The sequence below is a fragment of the Dipodomys merriami genome, unplaced genomic scaffold (assembly GCF_024711535.1).
Source record: "Dipodomys merriami isolate MVZ:Mamm:240054 unplaced genomic scaffold, mDipMer1.0.p SCAF_3, whole genome shotgun sequence".
NCBI lineage: Eukaryota > Metazoa > Chordata > Mammalia > Rodentia > Heteromyidae > Dipodomys > Dipodomys merriami.
In genome coordinates, this window is record NW_027204492.1 from 85153688 (window position 1) to 85177838 (window position 24151).

Below are 24151 nucleotides of genomic sequence, written 5' to 3' on the forward strand. Positions count from 1 at the left end.
AACTTTGTATCTTTGAACTAAGCTATTCTCTGCTGTAGGCTCTTTGTAATCACTTTGGGCTCCAGGAAAGACCAGGTTCACTGGTAAGTATCTTATGTGGCAGGCAATGCCTTCTTTGTTGTTATTGTCCGTCATGGGGCTTGCACTCAGGACCTGGGTGCTATCCCTGAGCTCTTCAGCTCAATGCTAGTGCTCTACCACTTTGAGCCACAGTGCCACTTTCTGTTTTCTGGTGGTTTATTGGAGATAATCACGGATTTTCCTGCTAGGGGTTGCCTTTGAACTGTGATCCTCAGATCTCAGCCTCCTGAGTAGCTAGTATTATAGGTGTGAGCCACCAGCCCCTGGCTGGGCAATGCCTTCCTACCATCTTAAAAGCAAGCAGCTAAAAGCTCAGGAGATCACCTGCCAATTTTCCCCAATGGAAAAGTGATAACAATTCTCCAGGGCTCCTCCAAGGACAAAGACCAAGCTAATAGGCAACCAGTCTACATTTGGACCTCAGACTACTGCCAGTCATAGGGCCTGAACTCTGGGCCTGGGCACTGTCCCTCAGCTCTTCAGCTCAAGGCTAGCGCTCTCCACTTGAGCCATAGCGCCACTTCTGGTTTTTTCTGCTTATGTGGTGCTGAGGAATCGAACCCAGGACCTCATGCATGCAAGTTAAGCACTCTACCACTGAGCCACCTTCCCAGCCCTGGACCTGATTTTTTGGGGGTAGACTAGAGAGGTACTCATGGTGGAACAGTCAACAGAGCTTCAGTCTGATGTCAAACTAGAGGCAATATAATGATGGACAAGTTAACAGAGAGGTCCGAGTTTGACCAATAACACTAGTTTTAACTTTTTATTGTTTACTCAGTATTTATTTCCCCTTGAGTTGGGGGTCAGGAAAAGTATCAAGATGGATTTAAAGTAGTAGGTCAATTCTATCACCTCAGAAATTTCACAAAGAGGAACTCCCTCCCCCCAAATCATGCACAACAATATTCATGATCAACCATCCTTAATCTAGACTCAAAAAAACCCCAACATAATGTTAAAGAAAACAAGTTCCCCCCAATTCTCTTGCTACCTATAGACTTTTGTAGACAGTGAGTACCTATCTGGGGTTACAGGCTATGCAAAGAAGAATCAACATGCAGGTCTGAACTGCTATCCACCAGAAGACCTTCTTCAAGGCTAGGCCCTGACTGGTGTCTGGGAATTTACTTACATTTCAGAAGTATTCCCCCTAATCCCCAAATGGTGAATAGCTCACTCTGTCTAAATTACTTGCATAAACAACGGGATTAATGCTGAACACTTGCTTTCCTTCCAGGAGTGTGGAATTTGGTTATATAGCTGTCACGTAGCAAATGAGAGAAGTAAACACATCCTGAATTAGTCCAATAGGAAAGGACTCTTGTGAACTTGTGCCTGATCTCCCTCGCCACCCCACACCACTTGGTCCCATACATCATTTCTCTTTGCTGTATCTTTTAGCTATACTAAATCACAGCAATGAATGCAACCATATGCTGAGACTTGAGTCCTCGTAGTACATTTCCTGAGCTTTCAGCTCTATTTTGAGATGCTGGCACACATCTGAACAATCCAGCTCACTGATAGACTTAGGTCATCAGCAATTTACTTTATCATGGAATAAATCCCATGGACAGTTCCAGTTAGAAATGCTTTGTGCAAGTAACCACACTATCAAATAATAGATTGACAAATGTGAGATCAGTTTCCTTCCTCAAAGGGAATAACACCAGCAGGTGTTAGTTCCATAGCTCAGAAAATTTGGGCTACCAGGTTGGAATGTCTAACTGTGCACTGACCCTGAGGTCCTAAGATGTCAGCCACAGTTGAAACTGATACATAAGTGATAGCATGTGGACTTGGAGAGGAGGAGCTGGAGTGAGAACTTCTTTGATATTTGCTGGTAATTCTGGCTGACAAGAGATTTGGGTAACTTAATATCCAAGTGATCTCTCCTCACTTGGAACTCCCCTCCAATAATGGACATTCCTTTGTCTCTGATCCATTCCAGGGTTAGTATTTTGGCCCTGAGTGGACATGGGAGGAGATAAGGGTGGTCTTAAGAAATTTCCCCATTGCCTCTACCCCATAGAAGCCCTAGTTCAATCTCAGGGCCTATGGTTGCCCCCATACTGTTGTGACACTCCAAAAACTTGACACCTCTGCTTCCTGCTTTGGGGGAATCATCCCAATGCATTGACAAGTGTGGGGTTGGCTACACAAGAACTGCTGTGTTGGGAATCTAGAAGTCTTAGCCCTCTTAAGTCTTACTTAAAATGTAGCATCATGAAACACCCGGAGTAGACTTCAATATTTCCTCCTCCCCTAAGTCCTGCACTACCACCAGGCCACATCCCTCCTCTTCTCAGGAAAAAAGCCAGGATCCTCAGCATGGCCCAAGAAGCCCTACAACACCTGGCCTGTCTCATCTGATAATTATCACATTATAAGACAGCCATGCTCTGGCTTATACAAGGATCCTTCTAACACATTCTGTCTTCGATGCCTATGCACTAGCTTTTCTCTCTGTTGAAGGTTCTTCTCCCTGTCATACTATAGCTTCCCTCTCATTTCACTCAAGCTCTTATCTCAATGCCACTCTGTCAGGAATGTCTTCCCTTGATGACACCACCAGAAGAGCCCAGCCCCACTCCTGTAACTCACCTCCCTTCCTTGCTTCATCTTCAGCTAGCCTATTGTTATGATTAGCCTTGATTTATGACAGGGTTACATCTCAATAAACCTATCTTTAGTTAAAAATACCCTAAAAATTAATTTAGTACAGTCGAGCTACCAAATACCCTAGCATGGCGTGGCATATTTTAAACATGCCCAAGAACACTTAACATTAGTATTCAGCTGGACAGTCATCTAGCACAAAGTCTACTTTATAAACAAGTGTTGACTATTTATGTTGTTTCTTGAATACTACACTGAAAGTGAAAAACAAAACAGACTAGCTACATGGATACACTTTTGCACCATTAGAAAGTCAAAAAATCAGAAAGTTGAAAAATTGCAAGTTGAATCATCATAAGTTGGGGACTTTTCTATCGTGTGGGGTGCCAGCCCACAAGGGTAAGGATTTCTGTCAGTTTAGTCACAGCTATGTCCCCAACTTCCTAAAACAGTTCCTGGCATACCATCGGTGCTCAGTGTGTCTGCTGAATGCATGACTGTGTGAAACACTGTGACATAGGAAGTACCCAGCAAGTGCTTGTTGAATGAACACATCACTGCAAGAATGAGTATGGGGCCTCCATTTGTCTATGGGTCCCAGAGCTCCCTTGTGGCCATTCCCTGGCAGATCTGGGAACTGGCCCTCACAGCACAGCTTTATTTACAACACAAGGAGGGAGGGGAGAGGGAGGAAGAAAGAACTGAGAGTGACAGGACAGTGGGGAGGGCCGGGCTGACAAGACCCTACTTTTGCTCCCGCCTCCAAACGATGACCATGCCACTGGCGTCACTGGAGGCGAGTAGACTCTCATCACAGTTGAAGCTGACGTCAAGTACAGGTGCACTGTGGCCCTGCAGCTTGTTGACTGCAGCTTTGGCTGCCCTCTCCACATCAAAGAAGTGCACGCACATGTCCTCACTGCCTGTCACTGTCCGGGCAAAAGGAAAAGGGCATCAGGAAGCTACTGGGATCCTGGGTGTGAACTTAGCTCAGGTGTGAGAGGTGTGAGGTCCCAGCATGCCTTGAGGTCTGAGGGGACTATCCCCAAATGGGAGGTCATTTAACTCTACATGGAGATTGTCAGATTTCTCTTGCAGGCTCTGATGTTCTCAGTGGGTTTGGGGCTTTGGGCCTAAAATGATTGTAGCTGGAAATCTCAGCACCAGGCTGTTAAGCAATGAGAAGACACAAGGCCCAGGAAGTCACGGCATCAGAATGTTGTGATATCTGAGCCATATTGGTAGTTGGTCCCTGCCTTTCCCCAGATGCCCAGGTCCCTGTCCCTCTGGAACTCACCCACACAGGCCCCCTGGCGGAAGGACATGAGGGGGCAGAAGATGCTACGCACAGGGTGCGAGCTCTGCTCAATGGGGAAACTTCTCTTTAGCTGCAGGGTTCCCTCGTTGTCCACCACCCTGAGGAGAAGGTGAAAAAGTGAGTCAGGTTCTGCTCCAGCCCCAGGAGAGTGACCAGTGATAGGCCATTCTGTGTCCTCACCCCTGCAGCTGAGTTCTTTCCAAGGTTCACAAAATCTAGTTTTCTTTCTTTCTTTCTCTTCCTTCCTTTCTTCCTTCCTTCCTTCCTTTCCTTTTCTTTCTTTCTTTCTTTTTCTGGTTGTGGGGCTTGAACTCTGGGCCTGGGCGCTCTCCCTCATCTCTTCAGCTCAAGGCTAGTGCTCTACCACTTGAGCCACAGCACCTCTTCTGGTTTTCTGGTGGTTTATTGGAGATAAGAGTTTCAAGGAACCGGGTGCCAGTGGCTCACACCTGTAACCTAGCTACTCAGGAGGCTGAGATCTGAGGGTTGTGGTTCAAAGCCAGCCTGGGCAGGAAAGTCCATGAAACTATTTTTTTTGTTGGTTGTGGGGTTTGAACTCTGGGCCTGGGTGCTGTCCCTCAGCTCTTCAGCTCAAGGCTAGCACCCTACCGCTTGAGCCACAGCACCACTTCCAGGTTTTTCCTGCTTATGTGGTGCTGAGGGTGGTGAGGAATCCAACCCAGGACCTCATGGATGTGAGGCAAGCACTCTACCACTGAGCCAACTTTGCAGCACTATTCTTTTTTTTTTTTGTATGCTAGTATTGGGGCTTGAACTCAGGGCCTGATCTTGTTTTATGTTGCTTTTTTTTGTTTGTTTGTTTTGCTCAAGGTTGGTGCTCTACCACTTGAACCATATCTCCACTTCTTGCTTTTTGGTAAGTTAACTGAAGATAAGAACCTCATGGAGTTCGCTGCTCAGGCTGGCTTTAAACTGGGATCCTCAGATCTCAGCCTCTTGAATATCTAAGATTACAAGTGTAAGCCACCATTGCCAGTAAAAGATTTTTTTTTAAGTTTTAGCAAGGATTTATTTATTTATTTATTTTTTTGCCAGGGGCTGGGAAGGTGGCTCAGTGGTAGAGCACTTGCCTTGCATGCTCAAGGCCCTGGGTTCAATTCCTCAGCACCATATAAGAAAAAAGCCAGAAGTGGAGCTGTGGCTCAAGTGGTAGAGTGCTAGCCTTGAGCTGAAGAGCTGAGGGACAGCACCCAGGCCTAGAGTTCAAGCCCCAGGACCGGACCCAAAAATAAATAAATAAATATTTTTTTTTTGCCAGTCCTGAGGCTTGAACTCAAGGGCCTGGGCACTATCACTGAGCTTCTTTTGCACATGGCTAGCACTCTGCCACTTGAGCCACAGTGCCACTCCCAGCTTTTTCTTTTTATATGGTATTGAGGAATCGAACCCAGGGCTTCATGCATGCTAGGCAAGCACTCTACCACTAAGGCATATTCACAGCCCAAGGATTAGCAAGACAAAGTTGGGGAAAGTGTGTGTGTGTGTGTGTAAACACTTTCTGCTCCTCACCCAGGAAATGGGATTAAATAGTCCTACATAGAAAAATAAAATGTTGAAAGGAAGGCTGAAGTGTGGCTCAATTGGCAGAATGCTGGCCTATCAAATGTAAAGCCCTTGAGTTCAAAACTCAAGTATCACCAAAAAGAAAAAGAATTCTAAAGAAAAATAAAATAGTATAATAAAAAGTATCCATGGCCGGGTGCCCGTGGCTCACGCCTGTAATCCTAGCCACTCAGGAGTCTGAGATCTGAGGCTTGTGGTTCAAAGCCAGCCCCGGCAGGAAAGTCTGTGAGAAACTTATCTCCAACAAACCACTCAGAAAACTGGAAGTCAGGGCTGGGTGCTGGTGGCTCACGCTTGTAATCCTAGCTACTCAGGAGGCTGAGATCTGAGGATCGCGGTTCAAAGCCAGCCCGGGCAGGAGAGACAGTGAAACTCCTATCTCCAATAAACCACCAGAAAACCGGAAGTGGCGCTGTAGCTCAACTGGTAGAGCGCTCGCCTTGAGCTGAAGAGCTGAGGGACAGCGCCCAGGCCCAGAGTTCAAGCCCCACGGCCAACCAAAAAAAAAAAAAGAAAAAAGAAAACTGGAAGTGGTGCTGTGGCTCAAGTGGTACAGCACTAGCCCCATGACTGACAAAAAAAAAGTATAAAAAGTATCCTGTTGGGCAGTGATTTTCGGGCTAGGCTGGATGTTATGTGGGAATCTTTTCATTATGCCAATCCCAGGCCCAGCATAGAACTGAAATTGCCAGACTGGAACAGAGCCTGGAGTTGTGACTTTTCCTTTTGGTGCTGGTATTGGGGCTTGAACTCTGGGCCTGGGCACTATCCCTGGGCTTTTGTGCTCAAAGTTAGGGTTCTCTAGTTTGGCTTTTTGGTAGTTAGAGATAATAGTTTCATGGACTTTCCTGCGTAGGCTGGTTTTGAACTGTGATCTTCAGATCTGAGCCTCCTGATTCAACTAGAATTACGGGCATGAGCCACTAGCACCTGGCTGTCCTTTAGCATTTTCTTTTGGTCAGTCATAGGGCTTGAACTCTGGGCCTGAGTACTGTCCCTGAGCTCGTCAGCTCAAGGCTAGCGCTCTACCACTTGAGCCATAGCGCCACTTCTGGTTTTCTGGTGGTTTATTGGAGATAAGAGTTTCAAGGACTTTCCTGCCTGGGATGGCTTTGAACCACAACCCTCAGATCTCAGCCTCCTGAGTAGGATTATAGGTGTGAGCCACTGGTGCCCGGCTGTCCGTTAGCTTTTTATCTCAAGGTTGGCACTTGAGCCACAGTTCCACTTCTGGCTTTTTAGTGGTTAACTGGTGATAGGTCTTCCAGATTTTGCTGTCCCACTCCCCCAGGTAGCTTTGAATCTTGACCCTCAACCTCCTGAGTAGGTGTAAGCTACTGGTATTCTAACTCCTGACATTTAATTAATTAGTTAATTAATTATTGCCAGTCCTGGGGCTTGAACTCAAGGCCTGGACTCTATCCCTGAGCTTTGTATGCTCAAGGCCAGCACTCTACCACTTGAGCCACAGCTTCACTTCCAGCTTTTTCTGAGTAGTATTGGAGATAAGAGTCTCAAGGTCTTTTCTACTTGGGCTGGCTTCAAGCCATGCTCCTCAATTCTGTGCTCCCGTAGTAGCTAGGGTTATAGGCATGAGCCATCAGCACCCGGCCTGACATTCTTTTGTTTTTGAGAGTCTCAGTATGAATCCCAGGCTGGCCTCAAATGCAAAATCTTCCTGCCTTCCCTCAATTCTAGGATAACACGCATGTGGGACCACATTCATCTTTGGACATGATGAGTGCTTCAGGTCATTCTACCTGACTGCCTGACTGAGAGATGCACTTGGACCACATGACAGATGAGTGGGAAAGGAAATTCTCTGCAAAAATTGAAAGAAAAGATAACAAGGCTTGGGGTAGCTCAGTGGCAGAGTATGCTTAGCCTGTGTAAGGCTGCAGGTTCAATCCCAGCAGCATAAAAACAATCAAATAAAGCCAGGCACGGGTGGCTCATGCCTGTAATCTTAGCTACTAAGGAGACTGAGATCTGAGGATCATGGTTCAAAACCAGCCAGTCTGTGAGATTCTTATCTCCAATAAGCCATCAGAAAACCGGAAGTGGTGCTATGGCTCAAGTGGTAGAGTTAGTCTTGAGCTGAAGGCTGAGGGACAGCATCCAGGCCCAGAGTTTACCCCACAACTAACAAAAAAATCAAATAAGGGGGCTGGGAATGTGGCTTAGTGGTAGAGTGCTTTCCTAGCATGCATGAAGCCCTGGGTTCGATTCCTCAGTACCACATATACAGAAAAAGCTGGAAGTGGTGTTGTGGCCCAAGGCATAGAGCACTAGCCTTGAGTACAGAGAGGCTCAGGGACAGTGCCCAGGCTCTGAGTTCAAGCCACAGGACCAGCAAAAATAAAATCAAATAAGGCCAAGTGCCAGTGGCTCCTGTTTATAATCCTAGCTACAGGAAGCTGAGATCTAAGGATTAAGGTTCAAAGCTAGTTTTCATAGAAAAATCTGTGAGAGGGGCCTGGGAATGTGGCTTAGTGGTAGAGTACTTGCCTAGCATGCATGAAACCCTGAGTTCATTTCCTTAGTACCATATAAACAGAAAAAGCCAGAAGTGGTGCTGTGGCTCAATTGGTAGAGTGCTAGTGTTTAGCAAAAGAAGCTCAGGGACAAGGCCCTGAGTTCAAGCCCCAGGACTGGCATAAAAAAAAGAAAAATCTGTGAGATTCTATCTACAATTAACCAGAAAAAAAAGCTGGATTGGGGTGGAGGCACGGCTCAAGTGGTAGAATGCCAGCCAATGAGGAAAAACATCAGATTCTTGGGAGAAAATAAAACAACAAAAAGCCAGACTGGAGGCAAGGCTTAAGTGGTAAGAGCACCAGACAAAAACAGAAAAAGATAAGCAAGAATGGTAGGCCTGAGTTTAAGCCCCAGAACAGACACAAAAATAGATAGACAGACAGACAGACAGACAGATAGACAGATGGAAAAATAAGCCTCTGTTCTAAGGGAAAAGGGCTAGTTGTGTGTGTGTGTGTGTGTGTGTGTGTGTGTGTGCGCGCGCACACACACACACACATGTGCGCATGGTATTAGGGTAAAACCCAGGGATCTGTACATAGTAGACAAGTGCTCCACCATTGAGCTACCAGTCCTTGGTCCTGCTCTATTTTAGGCCTCATTTTGCCAAACTTTAAAATGGAGAAAGTGAAGCTGGGTGCCAATGGTTCATACCTATAATTGTAGCTACTTAGGAGGATGAGATATGAGTTTAATGGTTCAAAGCCAGCCAGGGAAGACAAAACTTTGAGACTCTGATCTCCAATTAACTAGCAAAATGTCAGAAGTGGAGGTGTGACTCAAGTAGTAGAGTGCCAGCTTTGAGAGGAAAAGAAGAGTGAGAGTATGAGTATGAGGCTCTAAGTTCAAGTCCCAGTACAAACACACACACACATACACAGATAATGATAGTACCTACTTCACAGGCTAGTGTGAGGACTAAATAAGGAAATACATAAAAAGCTTTGAATGGGGTCTGGCCACACCAGTTGTGGTACAGGTGCTCCCTATTGCTGTTATTGTTACTGTTGCATACTGACATTATCATACTGTGCATCCTGTATATTATGGGCCACACACATAATCATATTGTGCTATTGTTGCTGTCATTAGTACTATTATTATTATTAACATTTTTTTTTCTTTTGCAGCACTGTGATAGAAGCTAGGGCCTATCCATTGCTAGGCAGGTACTTTACCACTGAGCTCCATACCAGGTCCTATTATTATCATATTATAAGAAATGTGAACTTCTACCCTCAGTGAAATTATCCTGATGCAGGAGATGGGCTTTTGTTTCAGTCTGATGGAAGAGGCCAGCCCTCCCTTCCCAGGTGGTCCTCCTGATGGGTGATAGGCCCACCTGTAGAGCAGCAGTTTGCTGAGGCAAGCATTGATGAGAAGTGAGGGATCCCGGGCCTCTCGGCTGACCCAAGAGCGAGCAGAGATGCTGGTTACTGGACTGCCCTCATGTACCACCAGTCGCTTGGCCTTGGTTAGTTTCCCTGCAGAGAAAGATGAGGGTGAAGGCTGAGCCTTGGGAGGACTGGAGGAAGAACAGGCCAACAATGCCAGTATATGGCCTGCCTACCTGTGGCCATATCGAAGAGGAAGGAGAAGACACTGCCACGGTCATCACCTGCCCAGAGAAGTCGGCCAGGAGCATCAAAGGACAGAGCGAGGACACGACCTGTCAGCTTGCTGGAGCCACCTTTTACTTTCTTTCCCGTGGAGATGTTCATGACATGTATGTTGTGCTTGGCATTGCCCACCTGTGGGTTGAATGTATCCACCATCAACTCAAGCCCAACCAGTCCCTCCTCAAGTCTGACTACAGTGGGGCAGGAAGACGATATAGACACACACACACACACACACACACACACACACACACACACACACACACACACACACACACACACACACACACACACACACACACACACACACACACACACACACACACACACACACACACGTTCCTGTTCTCTAGCTAGCCCCTCTTTCAATCTACCCAGAGGAAGGCAGCTGCTCATGGGATGATCAGGAGCCATAAAGTTGCCCTCTTGTGCTTGCTGAAAGCCATAGGGCTCTTTTAGGCCTGAAGTATCATTGCAGCTTCCCCTTGTGCTCAGACTGCTCCAGGCCATGGCAGACTTTCTATATCCTTCCCCTGCCCTCTGACCAGTCTATCCTGAAGTCTGATCACAATGGGGTTGCTGTTGACAGGTAAGATAAACTTTCAGCCTCAGCAACCTTCTCCCTATCAGCAGCCCCTGAAGGTAGAAAACAGATGGACTTGGACTGATGGAATCAGAGGGGTCCCAGGGCTAGGGCCCCATCTCAACTTGGCCTTCCCTAGAGGCTACCATAATAAGTCTATCCCAGACCAAGAATTACATTTCCCCATTCTCTGGCTTGTTTCCCTTCAAGCCTGGCCACAGGAAGGCTTCTAGGATGAGACTGGGGTGTCTTAGATCTTATCCTCTAATACCCTCAGACAGCCCTCCGGACCCAGCATGCCCGCCCTTGGTGCGCGGGCACCCTGGAGCCTGACCACAGTGAGGTTGTTGTTGACGGGCTGGAAGGTGCAGGACAGCAGTTCGGCGCCATCGGGGTCAGGGATCTCCCGGATGCAGCGGCCGTCCTCGGAGGCCCAGATGCGCATGGTGGCATCGAGAGAGGTGGACACGAGGATGTCATTGGAGAGGGACCAGGCGAAGTCGGAGACACCACGGGTGTGGCCCCGCAACACTCGGAGCACAGTAGGTGGGGCGGGCACCAGCTGGCATAGGGAGATGCTGCCATCCAGTGAGCAGCAGGCCAGGCGGTGCCGGTCATCATTGGCGAAGCGCACCCTTGGGACTGCAATGCCAAGGAGCCATTTGTGGGAAGTCAGCACACTTGTTGGGCACTTTTGGTTTATAAAAGGCTCCGATGTGTGTACAGGGGGCTGGCACCCCACTGCACAAGGAATGGTGGCCTCAGCAAAAGGGCTTTCCTTGGCTGACAAAAGCAATGGTGACCTCAGGAGGCCCTCTGCCAAAATGCTCTCTAAATCTCAGCAGGCACTTTGCTGATTGCAAAAGTCTTCTGCAATTCGAAAAAGCTCCTACTGTCTGAGCACTTGACCATCACCAAGGTCACAGCAGTTTATAAAACCTTTGACAGTGTGCATCCCACTTGGCCCTCTGCAAGGGAGTTAGCATCAATATAGGCTTTGAGCTCTTCCAAGTGACTCACGACCCCAGGAAGCCTGCTGTGAAGGGCTCCCTTGAGTTTCTGAGGCCCTTCCCAGTGAGAAAGTCCCGAGATTTGTAGACCATTTTGCAGAGGGCTATTGAGTTTGCCAAAGGCTTTATGGGTGGTAAGTCCTCCTTCAGAGGCGTGGTGCCAAAGGCCTTGCATTCTGGAAAAGAATGCTTTGGGTGGTTGTTTGGACAAACATTTGGTGACAACCCACTACCCATGCACTGGCTCACCTGCTTCATCCACGTGCTGGTCAAAAACATGGTACATCCCTGCAAAGGCATAGTTCTCACTCAGTGATGTGTCTCCTGCCATGGCCCGACTTGCTTCTGCCACTGATGTGGGAACAACACTGCCAGGAGGCCTGGGCCCCAAAGAAAAGTTAGGAGGTAACAGGAGGTAGATATAATTATTAAGCCTGTCGTGTCCCAGGGCCCCTCTTCTCCTCCTCAGCCCGACTCCTTGGCTGCCTCTGATGTATACCTGTCCTCGTAGACTGCACGGTTCATCTGTGCCTGTAGCTGGTAGGAGCCACGGCTAACAGAACGGCGATGCCCTCGAGCCCCCAAGGCTCTAGGATCATCTTCAAAGTCCTGTAAACAGAGGGGATAAGGGTTAGTACATCTTAAAGATGACCTCTGAGATGCCAGGCAGGGTGAAATCCCAGAATGTTTTAGGGCAACATGGCCCAGCCTTAGAAAAATCATGTTTTTGTTTTTGTTTTGTTTTAGAGCCATTAAGAACCACTAAAGGCTGGGCACCAGAGGCTCACATTTGTAATCCTAGCCATTCAGGAGGCTGAAATATGAGAATCGCAGTTTGAAGCCAGCTAGGATAGAAAAAACTGTGAGACTTTTTTCTTTTTTTGGTATGGTCCAGGGGCTTGAACTCTGGGCCTGGGAACTATCTCTGAGCTCTGTTTGCTGAAGGTTAGCACTCAACCTCTTGAGCCACAGTGCCACTTCTGGCTTTTTCTGTGATTAATTGGAGATAAGAGTCTCAGACTTTCCTGCCTGGGCTGGCTTTGAACCATGAGCCTCAGATCTCAGCTTCTTTTTATCTATTTATTTATTTAATTTTGTCGGTCATGGGGTTTGAACTCTGGGCCTGTGTGCTTTCCCTGCACTCTTCAGCTCAAGGCAAGCACTCCACCATTTGAGCCACAGCACTACTTCTGGTTTTCTAGTGGTTTATTGGAAATAAGAGTCTCATGGATTTTCCTGCCTGGGCTGCCTTTGAACCATGATCCTCAGATCTCAGTCTCCTGACTAGCTAGGATTACAGGTGTGAGCCACTGGTGCCCAACAGATCTCAGCTTCTTGAGTAGCTAGAATTATGGGCATGAGCCACCAGCTCCCAGCTGACCATGAGACTTATCTCCAATTAATCACAGAAAAAGCCAGAAGTGCCACTAGACTGCTAGCCATGAGCAAAAGCACCTCAGGGACAGGGCCCAGGCCCACAGTTCAAGCCCCAGGACCATCAAAAAAAAAAAAAAAAAAAAGAGTCACTAAGTTCTGGAGCCTCAAAATATAATAAAAAATGATTGTTTTAAAACTATATGTATTTCATTCCATTACTTGCACTGTGGCAGGACTTTTCTATCAGTGCCTGCTTCTACCTTCTCATCCGCAACACAAGTTTTCTGCACTGAGAAAGAGTAGTGTGTGTGTGTGTGTGTGTACGTGTGTGCACGCGCGCCAATCCTGGGGCTTGAACTCAGAGCCTAGGTGCTATCCCTGAGCTTTACTTACTTACTAATTTATTTGTTTGCCAGTCCTGAGCTTGAACTCAGGGCCTAGGCACTGTCCCTGAGCTTCTTTTGTTAAAGGCTAGCACTCTATCACTTGAGCCACAGTGCAACTTCTGGCTTTTTCTGTTTATGTGGTACTAAAGAATCAAACCCAAGCTGGGTGCTGGTGGCTCATGCCTCGAATCCTAGCTACTCAGGAGGTTGAGATCTGAGGATTGTGGTTCAAAGCCAGCCCGGGCAGGAAAGTACATGAGACTCATCTCCAATAAATCACTCAGAAAACTGGAAGTGGTGTTGTGGCTCAAATGGTAGAGCACTAGCCTTGAACTGAAGAGCTGAGGGACAGTGCCCAGACCCAGAGTTCAAGCCCCATGACTGATGAAAAAAAATCAAACCCAAGCTGGGCGCTGGTACCTCATGCCTGTAATCCTAGCTACTCAAGAGGCTGAGATTTGAGGATCAAGGTTCAAAGCCAGCTTGGGAAGGAACATCCATGAGACTCATCTCCAATTAACCACCAGAAAATCAGAAGTGGTGCTGTGGCTTAAGTGGTAGAGTTCTTTCCTTGAGCTAAAGAGCTCAGGGAGGGGCTGGGAAGGTGGCTTAGTGGTAGAGCGCTTGCCTTGCAAGTCTGAGGCCCTGGGTTCCATTCCTCAGCACCACATAAGCAAAAAGAAAAAAGCCGGAAGTGGCACTGTAGCTCAAGTGGTAGAGCACTAGCCTTGAGCTGAAGAGCTGAGGGACAGTGCCCAGGCCCAGAGTTCAGGCCCCATGACCGGACCCAAACGAAAAAAAAAGAGCTGAGACAGCACCCAGGCCCAGAGTTCAAGACCCATGACTGACAAAAAAAGAATCAAACCCAGGGCTTCATGCATGCTAGGCAAGCACTCTATCACTAAGCCACATTCCCAGCACTCAGCTTTATTTTTGCTCAAGGCTAGTGCTCTACCAGTGCCCATTTTATTTCTCTAGTCCTAGTCTCCTTCATTCATGTCTCAGTTGTCACTTTCTCTGAAGGATCTTCACTCATCATTCCATCAAACATAGATTTCCAGCCAAGTACCAGCAGTTCAAACCTATAATCCTAGCTATCAAGGAGGCTGAAATCTGAGGGTCAAGGTTCAAAGCCATCCCAGGCAGGAAAGTCTAAGAGACTCTTATCTCCAATTAGCCAAAAAAAGTCAAAGTGGATGTGTGGTTCAAGCAGTAAGAGTGGGGGCTGGGAATGTGGCTTAGTAGTAGAGTGCTTGCCTAGCAAGCACGAAGCCCTGAGTTTGATTTCTCAATACCACATAAAGAGAAAAAGTTAGAAGTAACAAAGTGGCTCAAGTGGTAGAGTGCTAGCCTTGAGTAAATGAAGCTCAATGACAATGCCCAGGACCTGAGTTCAAGCCTCAGGACTGGCAAAAAAAAGTAGTAAGAGTGCCAGCCTTAAGTGATAAGCTAAAGAGACACTGTATAGGCTTTAAGTTCAAGCCTCAATATTGGTACCAAAAAACAAAACAAAACAAAAAACAAAAAACTTATCTTTGGGGCTGGGAAGGTGGCTCAGTGCTAGAGTGCTTGCCTTGCATGCATGAGGCCCTGGGTTTGATTCCTCAGCACCACATAAGCAGAAAAAAAATGCTGGAAGTGGTGCTGTGGCTCAAGTGGTAGAGCACTCGCCTTGAGCTGAAGAGCTGAGGGACAGCGCCCAGGCCCAGAGTTCAGGCCCCACGACCAGACCCAAAAAACAAACAAACAAATAAACTTACCTTTTTCACCTATCCTAGTTCCTATGTGTGTGTGTTTGTATGTGGTGCTGGGGATGGAACATAGGGCCTCATGTATGCTAGGCAAGCACTTTGTCAATAAGCCACATTCTTTTTTTTTTTTTTTTTGGGTCCGGTCGTGGGGCCTGAACTCTTGGCCTGGGCGCTGTCCCTCAGCTCTTCAGCTCAAGGCTAGTGCTCTACCACTTGAGCCACTTCCGGCTTTTTTTTTTTTTTGGGTCCGGTCATGGGGCCTGAACTCTGGGCCTGGGCGCTGTCCCTCAGCTCTTCAGCTCAAGGCTAGTGCTCTACCACTATGAGCCACAGCACCACTTCCGGCTTTTTGCTTTTTGCTTATGTGGTGCTGAGGAATCGAACCCAGGGCCTCGAGCATGCAAGGCAAGCGCTCTACCACTGAGCCACCTTCCCAGCCCCTTCCAGCTTTTTTCTTTTTTGCTTATGTGCTGCTGAGGAATCGAACCCAGGGCCTCAGGCATGCAAGGCAAGCACTCTACCACTGAGCCACCTTCCCAGCCCCAATAAGCCACATTCTTGACACTAAATGCTAGTCCTTTCTCATCTGTCAAGTCCACTTTAGTTTTCCATCACTACACCATGGTAGTTTATCTGGCTTGCTGAATGTTTACCATTGTGTTTGTCTCACTTATTTTTCATCATGTTTATTGGCTTAGTTGCTATCTCGAGACTCTGCTGCCCCTAAGAGCCTGCAACAGTGCCTTACAAACTGCTGCAGGTGATTGAGAAGTCTGTGGTAACCTAGAGAAGCAGGCAGTGTGGCGAAGAGCTCACCTCCATTCGGTCAAGGGTGGTGCGGCTGCTGCGAATGATGCTATTGCTATAGGCTCGAGCACTGCCTGGTTCGGAGAGAGGTCCGTACCGCTGACCCAACAGCTGACCCCGCAGCCTCAGGTACTGCCGACGCAATGCTGGGGGGTGCCCAGCCTTGGCATTCTCCCGCAGCAACTGGCTGCGCCGGCGGATATACTGAGTCCGAAACTGTGGAAACGTTGGTGTGCGGTAGGCGTTGTACCTGTAAGGTCAGGAGGCACGGTGGGCAGCAGGCATAGGATAGAGGGACTTGGTCAGTTGGGGATGGGGTGGCCAGACTGATCAAGTAGCTATAGCCACTGTGATGGGGCTGATTTACAGTAATTATAGGCATGGTGATACAGATTAATAATGAGGACCACTGAGTCAGTCTGCAGCTCTGTTGGGGTTGGCTAAGAGACTGAGTCAGGGATATCAGTAACAGGTGATAGAATTCTAGCATAGTGGTAGAACACTGGTGTAGCAATGGAGGCTAGTGTATCATAATAAGAGTTAATGCAGGGTGGTGATAGGGGTCACACTGGGATAGTGATATTGAGAAGTTGGGAAAGTGGCCAGCAATAAGGGTCTTTGAAGTCAACAACCTGAGCTCCATTTCCCCTTCCAAACAGACTTTATGCATGCACACATAATCACATTTCCCCAGGATGCACTTTAAAACCCTCTCTGAACTCTGCCAATCTCTCCTGGTGTTTGCAAGCTCACCTCGAACATGCCCACGAAGCCACACAAGGCAAATTCGCCGCCTAGTCTCACTTATCGCCATTACACATGCACCATAGTAAGTTCCGCTCCCAAGGGCTCAGACCCCACACCTCACCTCGCGTCCACTGCTAAGACTTGCTGCCACACAGCGGCCATTCCCCGGCCTCCTCCTCTGGCGTGTCCACCTGCGGGAGCCTGCAGGACAAGGGCTTGGAATGTCAGCGTCCCAAGAGAAGGCATCTAGTTCCAACCCTTCTGCCAGGTGACTGTTGCTATTGACACTGAGTCCTTCCAGACTCGGGATGTCGCGAAATCCCCATAAGACTGTCACCATGGTCATCACCCCAGCTCTGTCCTTCCTGGGCAGCGCCCCAGTGACTCACAGCAGCTATTCAGACTTGACCCCGCCCCTTCCCAGTCGCTATGGCAACGCCCGTCCCCCGCCCAGCAAGTCTTGCTTGACATTTCCCCCCATCTTGCTACAGCCGCCCTCCACCTTCCCTTCTTGGGTCCAAGAGCTTAGTCTAGGACCAGAGGACCACCTCTGGGGCTGCCTCCGTCTCTCGAGGCCCCCAGGGCGGCCCTGAGACCAGTGTCACCCGTTCCTTCTGTCTCTCTTCTCCTTTTCTCAGGCTTCAGGTAAGATGGCTGCCTGCTACCAAAAAGAGCTGCCGAGCCCAGAACAAATCGATAGGAACCTTTCCCTGGGCGTGGGAGTCTCGCAGGCGCACTAAGGGACAGTAGCTTCCGGCACAAGGATTGAGGCTCCACCCCTTGAGTTCTACCCACTCACTCATGGCACTTTTTGTATGTCTATACAGGGATAATGTACTGAGATCATAGGGACTGGAGTGAGTCTGCAAAATCATCCACTAGAAATCAGAAATAAGACTTGTAATCATTCACTAGAATTCAGAAATCCGACTTTCTTGTGAAAGAGTGGTTTAGTTCCCTTCTTAGCTGCATAAAATTGGCTCAGCAAAACTTGAATACGTTAATAAAATATAATCACCACGCAGAGATCTTTACAAAGTTGTTCTTAGAGTGATGGATGGGCCGCTGGATACCACTATGAGAAAAACTAGCCTGTGTTTGCCTGGAAGGGGAGGGGAGAGGAGCAGATGTCAGTGGATTGGGAGTGCTTGGACTTGGATGTCCCCAGACAGCATGAGGCTTAATTAAGTCTCTAAGGGCAGAAGATAAAATTAGGCAAAACCAACTTTGAGGTTTGGACTTAAGGAAGTTTTTGAATCTTGTTTTTTAAAAAAACATGGAAGATGCACTCATAGCCTAAACTGATCCTCTTGCCTCCCAACTGCCTTCAAACGGTCATCTTAAAGTCATGTAGATAAACATAAATTACTAGGTTGAAATTAAATGTGTAATAGTTAACTATTTGTATTTTAATACCAATTGAGAAATGTGAAAAATTATTCTTATAAATTGTCACCAATTTATTGTTTCATAACAAATTCATTTAATTAAACAATGTTTTTTTGCTTTCTTAAATGAGATTCAAAAACATATTAACCTTTTTCTGTATTCTAACAATAATATGTCACTGTGGCCACATGTCAGTGGCTCATGCCTGTAATCCTAGCTACTCAGGAGGCTGAGATCTGAGGACCTCTGTTCTAAACCAGACGGGGCTCTTATTTCCAATTAACCACCAAAAATCCCAAAAGTGGAGATATGGGTCAAGTGTTAGAATGTTAGCTGTGAGCAAAAAAAGCTAAGGGACAAGAACTAGCATAGAAAAAAAAATCTAGGGGCTGAGAATGTGGCTTAGTGGTAGAGTACATGCTTAGAAAGCATGAAGCCCTTGGTTCAATTCCTCAATACCACATAAACAGAAAAGGCTGGAAGTGGCACTGTGGCTCAAGTGGTAGAGCACTAGCCTTGAGCAAAAGAAGCTCAAGGACCATGCCCAGACCCTGAGTTCAAAGCCACAGGAATGGCAATCATCATCATCATCATCATCATCATCATCATCATCATCATCATCATCATCATCATCATCATCATCATCATCATCCAGGGGCTGGGACTGTGGCTTAGTGGTAGAGTGCTTGCCTAGCATGTGTGTGCCCTGGGTTTGATTCCTCAGTACCATATATACAGAAAAAGCTGGAAGTGGCACTGTGGCTCAAGCGTTAGCCTTGAGCAAAAGAAGCTCAAGGACAGTGCTCAGGTCCTGAGTTCAAGCCCAAGGACTGGCAAAAAAAAAAGTTAATAAAATAAACTTCCTGAAGTAAAGGAGAGCTTCACAGAACCACTGAGTTAGATTCAGCCAGCAATGCTAGATTTTTTTTTGGGGGGGGGTCCGATTGTGGGGCCTGAACTCTGGGCCTGGGCGCTGTCCCTCAGCTCTTCAGCTCAAGGCCAGTGCTCTACCACTTGAGCCACAGTGCCACTTCCAGCTTTTTTCTTTTTGCTTATGTGGTGCTGAGGAATTGAACCCAGGGCCTAATGCATGCAAGGCAAGTGCTCTACCACTGAGCCACCTTCCCAGTCCAGCAATGCTAGATTTTTGGTTTTTTTTTTCATTTTATTTTATTTTTGGGGGGGGTCTGGCTGTGGGGCCTGAACTCTGGGCTGAGCGCTGTCCCTCAACTCTTCACCTCAAGGCTAGTGCTCTACCACTTGAGCCACAGTGCCACTTCCAGCTTTTTTTCTTTTTGCTTATGTGGTGCTGAGGAATGGAACCCAGGGACTCATGCATGCAAGGAAAGCACTCTACCACTGAGCCACCTGCCCAGCCCATTGTTTTTTGTAAGGAGGAGGAAGCCTTTATTTTGTCCTCCCAGTGTTCTAGTGTTCTCACTCATATAGGAACAAGGCTAGAGACAAGACTGTTAAGCTGGGCGCCCATGGCTCACACTTGTAATCCTAGCTACTCAGGAGGCTGAGATCTGAGGATCTCGATTCAAAGCCAGCCCGGGCAGGAAAGTCCGTGAGACTCTTATCTCCAATAAACCACTAGAAAACTGGCAGTGGCGCTGTGGCTCAAGTGGTAGAGCACTAACCTTGAGCTGTAGAGCTGATGGACAGCACCCAGGCCCAGAGTTCAAGCCCCAAGACCTACAAAAAAAATTATATATATAAAAATCTTGAGGCTGGGAATGTGACTTCGTGGTAGCGTGCTAGCCTTGAGTACAGAGAGGCTCAAGGACAGAGCCCAGACCCTGAGTTCAAGCCCAGGACTGGCAAAAAAAATTAATCTTAATAGAAATATTATGGGCCCTGTTATTATCCTCATTTACAGATGAGGAAATCTGAAGGTGTAGGAGTTCAAGGGCAGCATTCTAATTAACTGGCCCTTATTTATGACTAATGCTGGATTTTTTGTCATGTTCTTCATTCACCACAAATGCTACTGTGATCAGTATTCCCACAAGAACTTATAGTACCATTTCTACCCTACCTAGACAAAGTTCCACCCTTCATTATAACCATCTTCTTTTTTTGTGCTGGTCCTAAAGCTTGAACTCAGGGTCTAAGCACTGTCCCTGAGCTTTTTTGCTCAAGACTAATGCCCTCCCACTTGGGCCACAGCTCCACTTTTGACTTTTTGATGGTTAATTGGAGCTAAGAGACTTGTGGACTTTCCTGCCCAGCCTGGCTTCAAGCTGTAATCATATCTCAGCCTCTGGAATAGCTAGGATTATATAAACATGACTCACCAGTTCCTGGTTAATTTTTGGTGCCATCCTGGGGCTTGAACTCAGAGTGTGGGTGCTACTTGAGCCCACAGTTCCACTTCTGGCTTTTTAGTGGTTGTCTCGGAACCTCGATCTTTACATCCCAGTCTTCTGAGTAGCTATAATTACAGGTATGAGTCACCAGCACATTGCCTGCTCTGTTTTTTTTGTTGTTGTTGGTGGTGGTGGTCATGGGGCCTGAACACTGGGCTTGGGTGCTGTCCCTTAGCTCTTCAGCTCAAGGCTAACATTCTACCACTTGAGCCACAGTGCCACTTCCAGCTACAGTCTACAGGTGTGGGGCATCATACCCAGCTGTTGGTTGAGAAGGGTTCTCATGAATTTTTTTTTTTTTGCCCTCTAACCTCAATTCTTCCAATCTCAGCTTCCTAGTAGCTAGGATTACAGGTATGAGCCACTGCTACTTGGCGTGTGTGTGTGTGTGTGTGTGTGTGTGTGTGTGTGTGTGTGTGTGTGTGTGTGTGTAGTTTGTAGGGCTTGAACTCGGCCTGCGCGCTGTCCTTCAGCTCTTCAGCTCAAGGCTAGTGCTCTACCTCTTGTTTTTTTTTTTGGGGGGGGGGGTGTTCGGTCGTGGGGCCTGAACTCTGGGCCTGGGCGCTGTCCCTCAGCTCTTCAGCTCAAGGCTAGCGCTCTACTACTTGAGCCACCGCGCCACTTACGGTTTTCTTGTGGTTAACTGGAGATAAGAGTCTCATGGACTTTCTTGCCTGGCTGGCTTTGAACCTCTATCCTCAGATCTCAGCTTCCTGAATAGCTAGGATTACAGTTGTGAGCCACCGTTGCCCAGCTATTTTTTAAGGAAAGGTTACACCTTATAGCTCATACTGGCCTCATACTTAACTTCTGCCTTAGCCTCTAAGTATTAAGATTATAGGCCCCTGTCATCATGATCAGCTTGAGTTTTCTCTCTCTTTTTGGGGAGATGTTGCAATTTTTTTTGTCAGTCATGGGACTTGAACTTTGAGCCTGGGCGCTGTCCCTGAACTCTTCAGATCAAGGCTACTGCTCTAGCACAGAGCCACTTCGTGTTTTTCCTAGACTGGTCTGAAACTATGATCCTCCTGGTTCCTGCCTCCCAAGTAGCTAGGATAGCAGATGTGGTGAGCCCCTGGCACCTGGCTTCAAGAAATATTTTTAAAGCCAGGCACGGGTGGCTCACACCTCTAATCCTAGCTATTAAGGAGGCTGAGATCTGAGGGTTACAGTTCAAAGCCAGCCCAGGCAGGAAAGTCCATAAGACTCTCATCTCCAGGGCTGGGAAGGTGGCTCAGTGGTAGAGCACTTGCCTTGCATGCATGAGGCCCTGGGTTCGATTCCTCAGCACCACATAAGCAAAAAGAAAAAAAGCTGGAAGTGGCGCTGTGACTCAAGTGGTAGAGCCCTAGCCTTGAGCTGAAGAGCTGAGGGACAGCACCCAGGCCCAGAGTTCAGGCCCCACAGAAAAAAAAGACTCTTATCTCCAATTAACCACCAGAAAACAGGAAGTGGTGCTGTGGCTCAAGTGGTAGAGCATTCTCCTTGAGCTGAAGAGCTCAGGCCCAGAGTTCAAGCCCCACAACCGACCAAAAAAAAAAAAATCTCATCACAAGGCTCAAAGTTCCTAGAAACCTAATCTAATGATAGGATTGTTTTAAGTATGATTTAGTAATTACTGCACATAAAGTATATGCAAACATTTGTTATTTCTTTAAGAAGCAAAGGTAACCTGGCCCCAAGCAGCAGCTCTGCCAATTCTGAGAAATGTGATCTCATGTAAGTCACATAACCTGTTTGTGATTCAGTGATTCAGCCTCTTCATCTGGAAAAAAAGAAACCAATGTGTCATAGAGTAATTGTGAGAACTAGATGAGATAATATTTGTAAAACTCCAGCTTTAGCCAGGCACCAGTGCTACAAGCCTGTAATCCTAGGTACTTAGGAGGCTGAGATCTGAGGATCACGGTTTGAAGCCAGCGTGGGCAGGAAAGTGTGAGACACTTTTTTTTTTTTTTTGGGTCCGGTCATGAGGCCTGAACTCTTGGCCTGGTTATTGTCCCTCAGCTCTTAAGCATGCAAGGCGAGTGCTCTACCACTGAGCCAATTTCCCAGCCCCGTCTGTGAGACTCTTATCTCCAGTAAACTACTCAGAAAAGTCAGAAGTATTGCTGTGGCTCAAGTGGTGAAATTCTAGCCTTGAGTGAAACAAGCTCAGAAACAGTGCACAGGTGAAGAAGAAGGAGGAGGAGGAGAAGAAGAAGAAGGAGGAGAAGAAGACAAAGAAGAAGGAGGAGGAGGAGGAGGAGGAGGAGGAGGAGGAGGAGGAGGAGGAGGAGGAGGAGGAGGAGGAGGAGGAGGAGGAGGAAGAAAGAAGAGGAAGAGGAGGAAGAGGAGGAGGAGGAGGAGGAGGAGGAGGAGGAAGGAGAAGAAGAAGAAGAAGAAGAAGAAGAAGAACAAGAACAAGAACAAGAACAAGAACAACAAGAACAACAAGAACAACAAGAACAAGAACAAGAACAAGAAGAAGAAGAAGAAAGAGGAGGAGGAGGAGGAGGAGGAGGAGGAGGAGGAGGAGGAGGAGGAAGAAGAAGAAGAAGAAGAAGAGGAAGAAGAGGAAGAAGAGGAAGAAGAAGAAGAAGAAGAAGAAGAAGAAGAAGAAGAAGAAGAAGAAGAAGAAGAAGAAGAAGAAGAAGAAGAAGAAGGAAGAAGGAAGAAGGAAGAAGAAGAAGAAGAAGAAGAAGAAGAAGAAGAAGAAGAAGAAAGAAGAAGAAGAAGAAGAAGAAGAAGAAGAAGAAGAAGAAGAAGAAGAAGAAGAAGAAGAAGAAGAAGAAGAAGAAAGAAGAAGAAGAAGAAGAAGAAGAAGAAGAAGAAGAAGAAGAAGAAGAAGAAGAAGAAGAAGAAGAAGAAGAAGAAGAAGAAGAAGAAGAAACCACCACCACCTCCTCCAGCTTTAATTACTTGTGAATCTTCAGCTAGCATCTGGACCAACCAGAGAAAACATGCACTGAGGGGCTGGGAATGTGGCTTAGTAGTAGAGTACTTGACTAGCATGCATGAAGCCCTGGGTTCCATTCCTCAGTACCATTTAAACAAAAAAAGCCAGAAGTGGTGCTGTGGCTCAAGTGGTAGAGTGCTAGTCTTGAGCAAAAGAAGGTCAGGGCCAGTGCCCAGGCCCTGAGTTCAAGCCCCAGGAATAGCAAAAAAAAAAAAAAAAAAAAGAAAAAAAAGAAAAAGAAAAAAAAGAAAATATTCCTGAAATGTTCACTGTTGTTTTAAAATTTTTTCTCAGTAACAGATTGGCCTGACAGATAATTCCAGGTTCAGAAGTCACATGACTTAGAATGAACACAGCTACCTCTTATTCTGCATTTTTCAATTTTATAACCATTCACTTGTTCTCATTAGATTACCTTTAGTTTGAACAAGCTGATGAAGTAAGGCACATTCTGCTTGTTAGAAGCTTAGAATGGGGTAAGCTTGGTGCTGGTGGCTCATACCAACAATCTCGCTGTTCAGGAGGCTGAGATCTGAGAACTATGATTCAGAAACAGCCCGAGCAGACAAATCTGTGACTCTGCCTCCAATTAGCTAGCAGTGTGCTGTAGAGGTGTGGCTTGAGTTGTAGATTCCTAGGTACAATTAAAAAAAAAAAAAACTTGAGCAAGAGCTTGAGGCTCTGAGTCCAAGCTCCAGTACTTGCATTTAAAAAAATGAAGGAACTAAACTGGTGGCTCACGCCTATAATCCTATCTATTCAGTAGGCTGAAATCTGAAGATACTCAAGTGATAGAGTGCTATTCATGAGTGAAAAGTCTGAGGGAGAACATGAGTCCCAATTGCAACACACACACACACACACACACACGTAAACAGGAGGAAAGTATTAAGTATTTTTCAGAAATTGCTTCTTGCTAGCTGGGTGCCAGTGACTCATGCCTGTAACCCTAGCTATTTAGGAGGCTGAGATCTAAGGATCATGCTTTGAAGCCAGCCTGGGCAGGAAAGTCCATGAGACTCTTATCTC

The 24151-nt window shown here is 47.0% G+C and overlaps 1 protein-coding gene across 2 annotated transcripts; it reads right to left on the reverse strand.

Annotated features, from left to right (window-relative positions):
* Positions 1–834: 834 nt before the first annotated feature.
* On the reverse strand, positions 835–17121 carry Wdr13 (WD repeat domain 13). Of its 2 annotated transcripts, XM_070040516.1 has the most exons (10): positions 16972–17121; positions 16545–16624; positions 15686–15926; positions 11855–11964; positions 11605–11735; positions 10680–10987; positions 9714–9894; positions 9486–9627; positions 4001–4119; positions 835–3632 (listed from the first exon to the last, which is right to left on the reverse strand). In XM_070040516.1, the coding sequence occupies exons 2-10, from the start codon at positions 16583–16585 to the stop codon at positions 3448–3450; spliced, it is 1458 nt and encodes a 485-aa protein (XP_069896617.1). In that variant the 5' UTR covers positions 16586–16624; positions 16972–17121; the 3' UTR covers positions 835–3447. The 2 variants fall into 2 exon arrangements, with proteins under 2 accessions (XP_069896617.1, XP_069896616.1); XM_070040515.1 differs by lacking the exon at positions 16972–17121 and having other exon boundaries at positions 16545–16870.
* Between the last annotated feature and the right edge of the window lie 7030 nt (positions 17122–24151).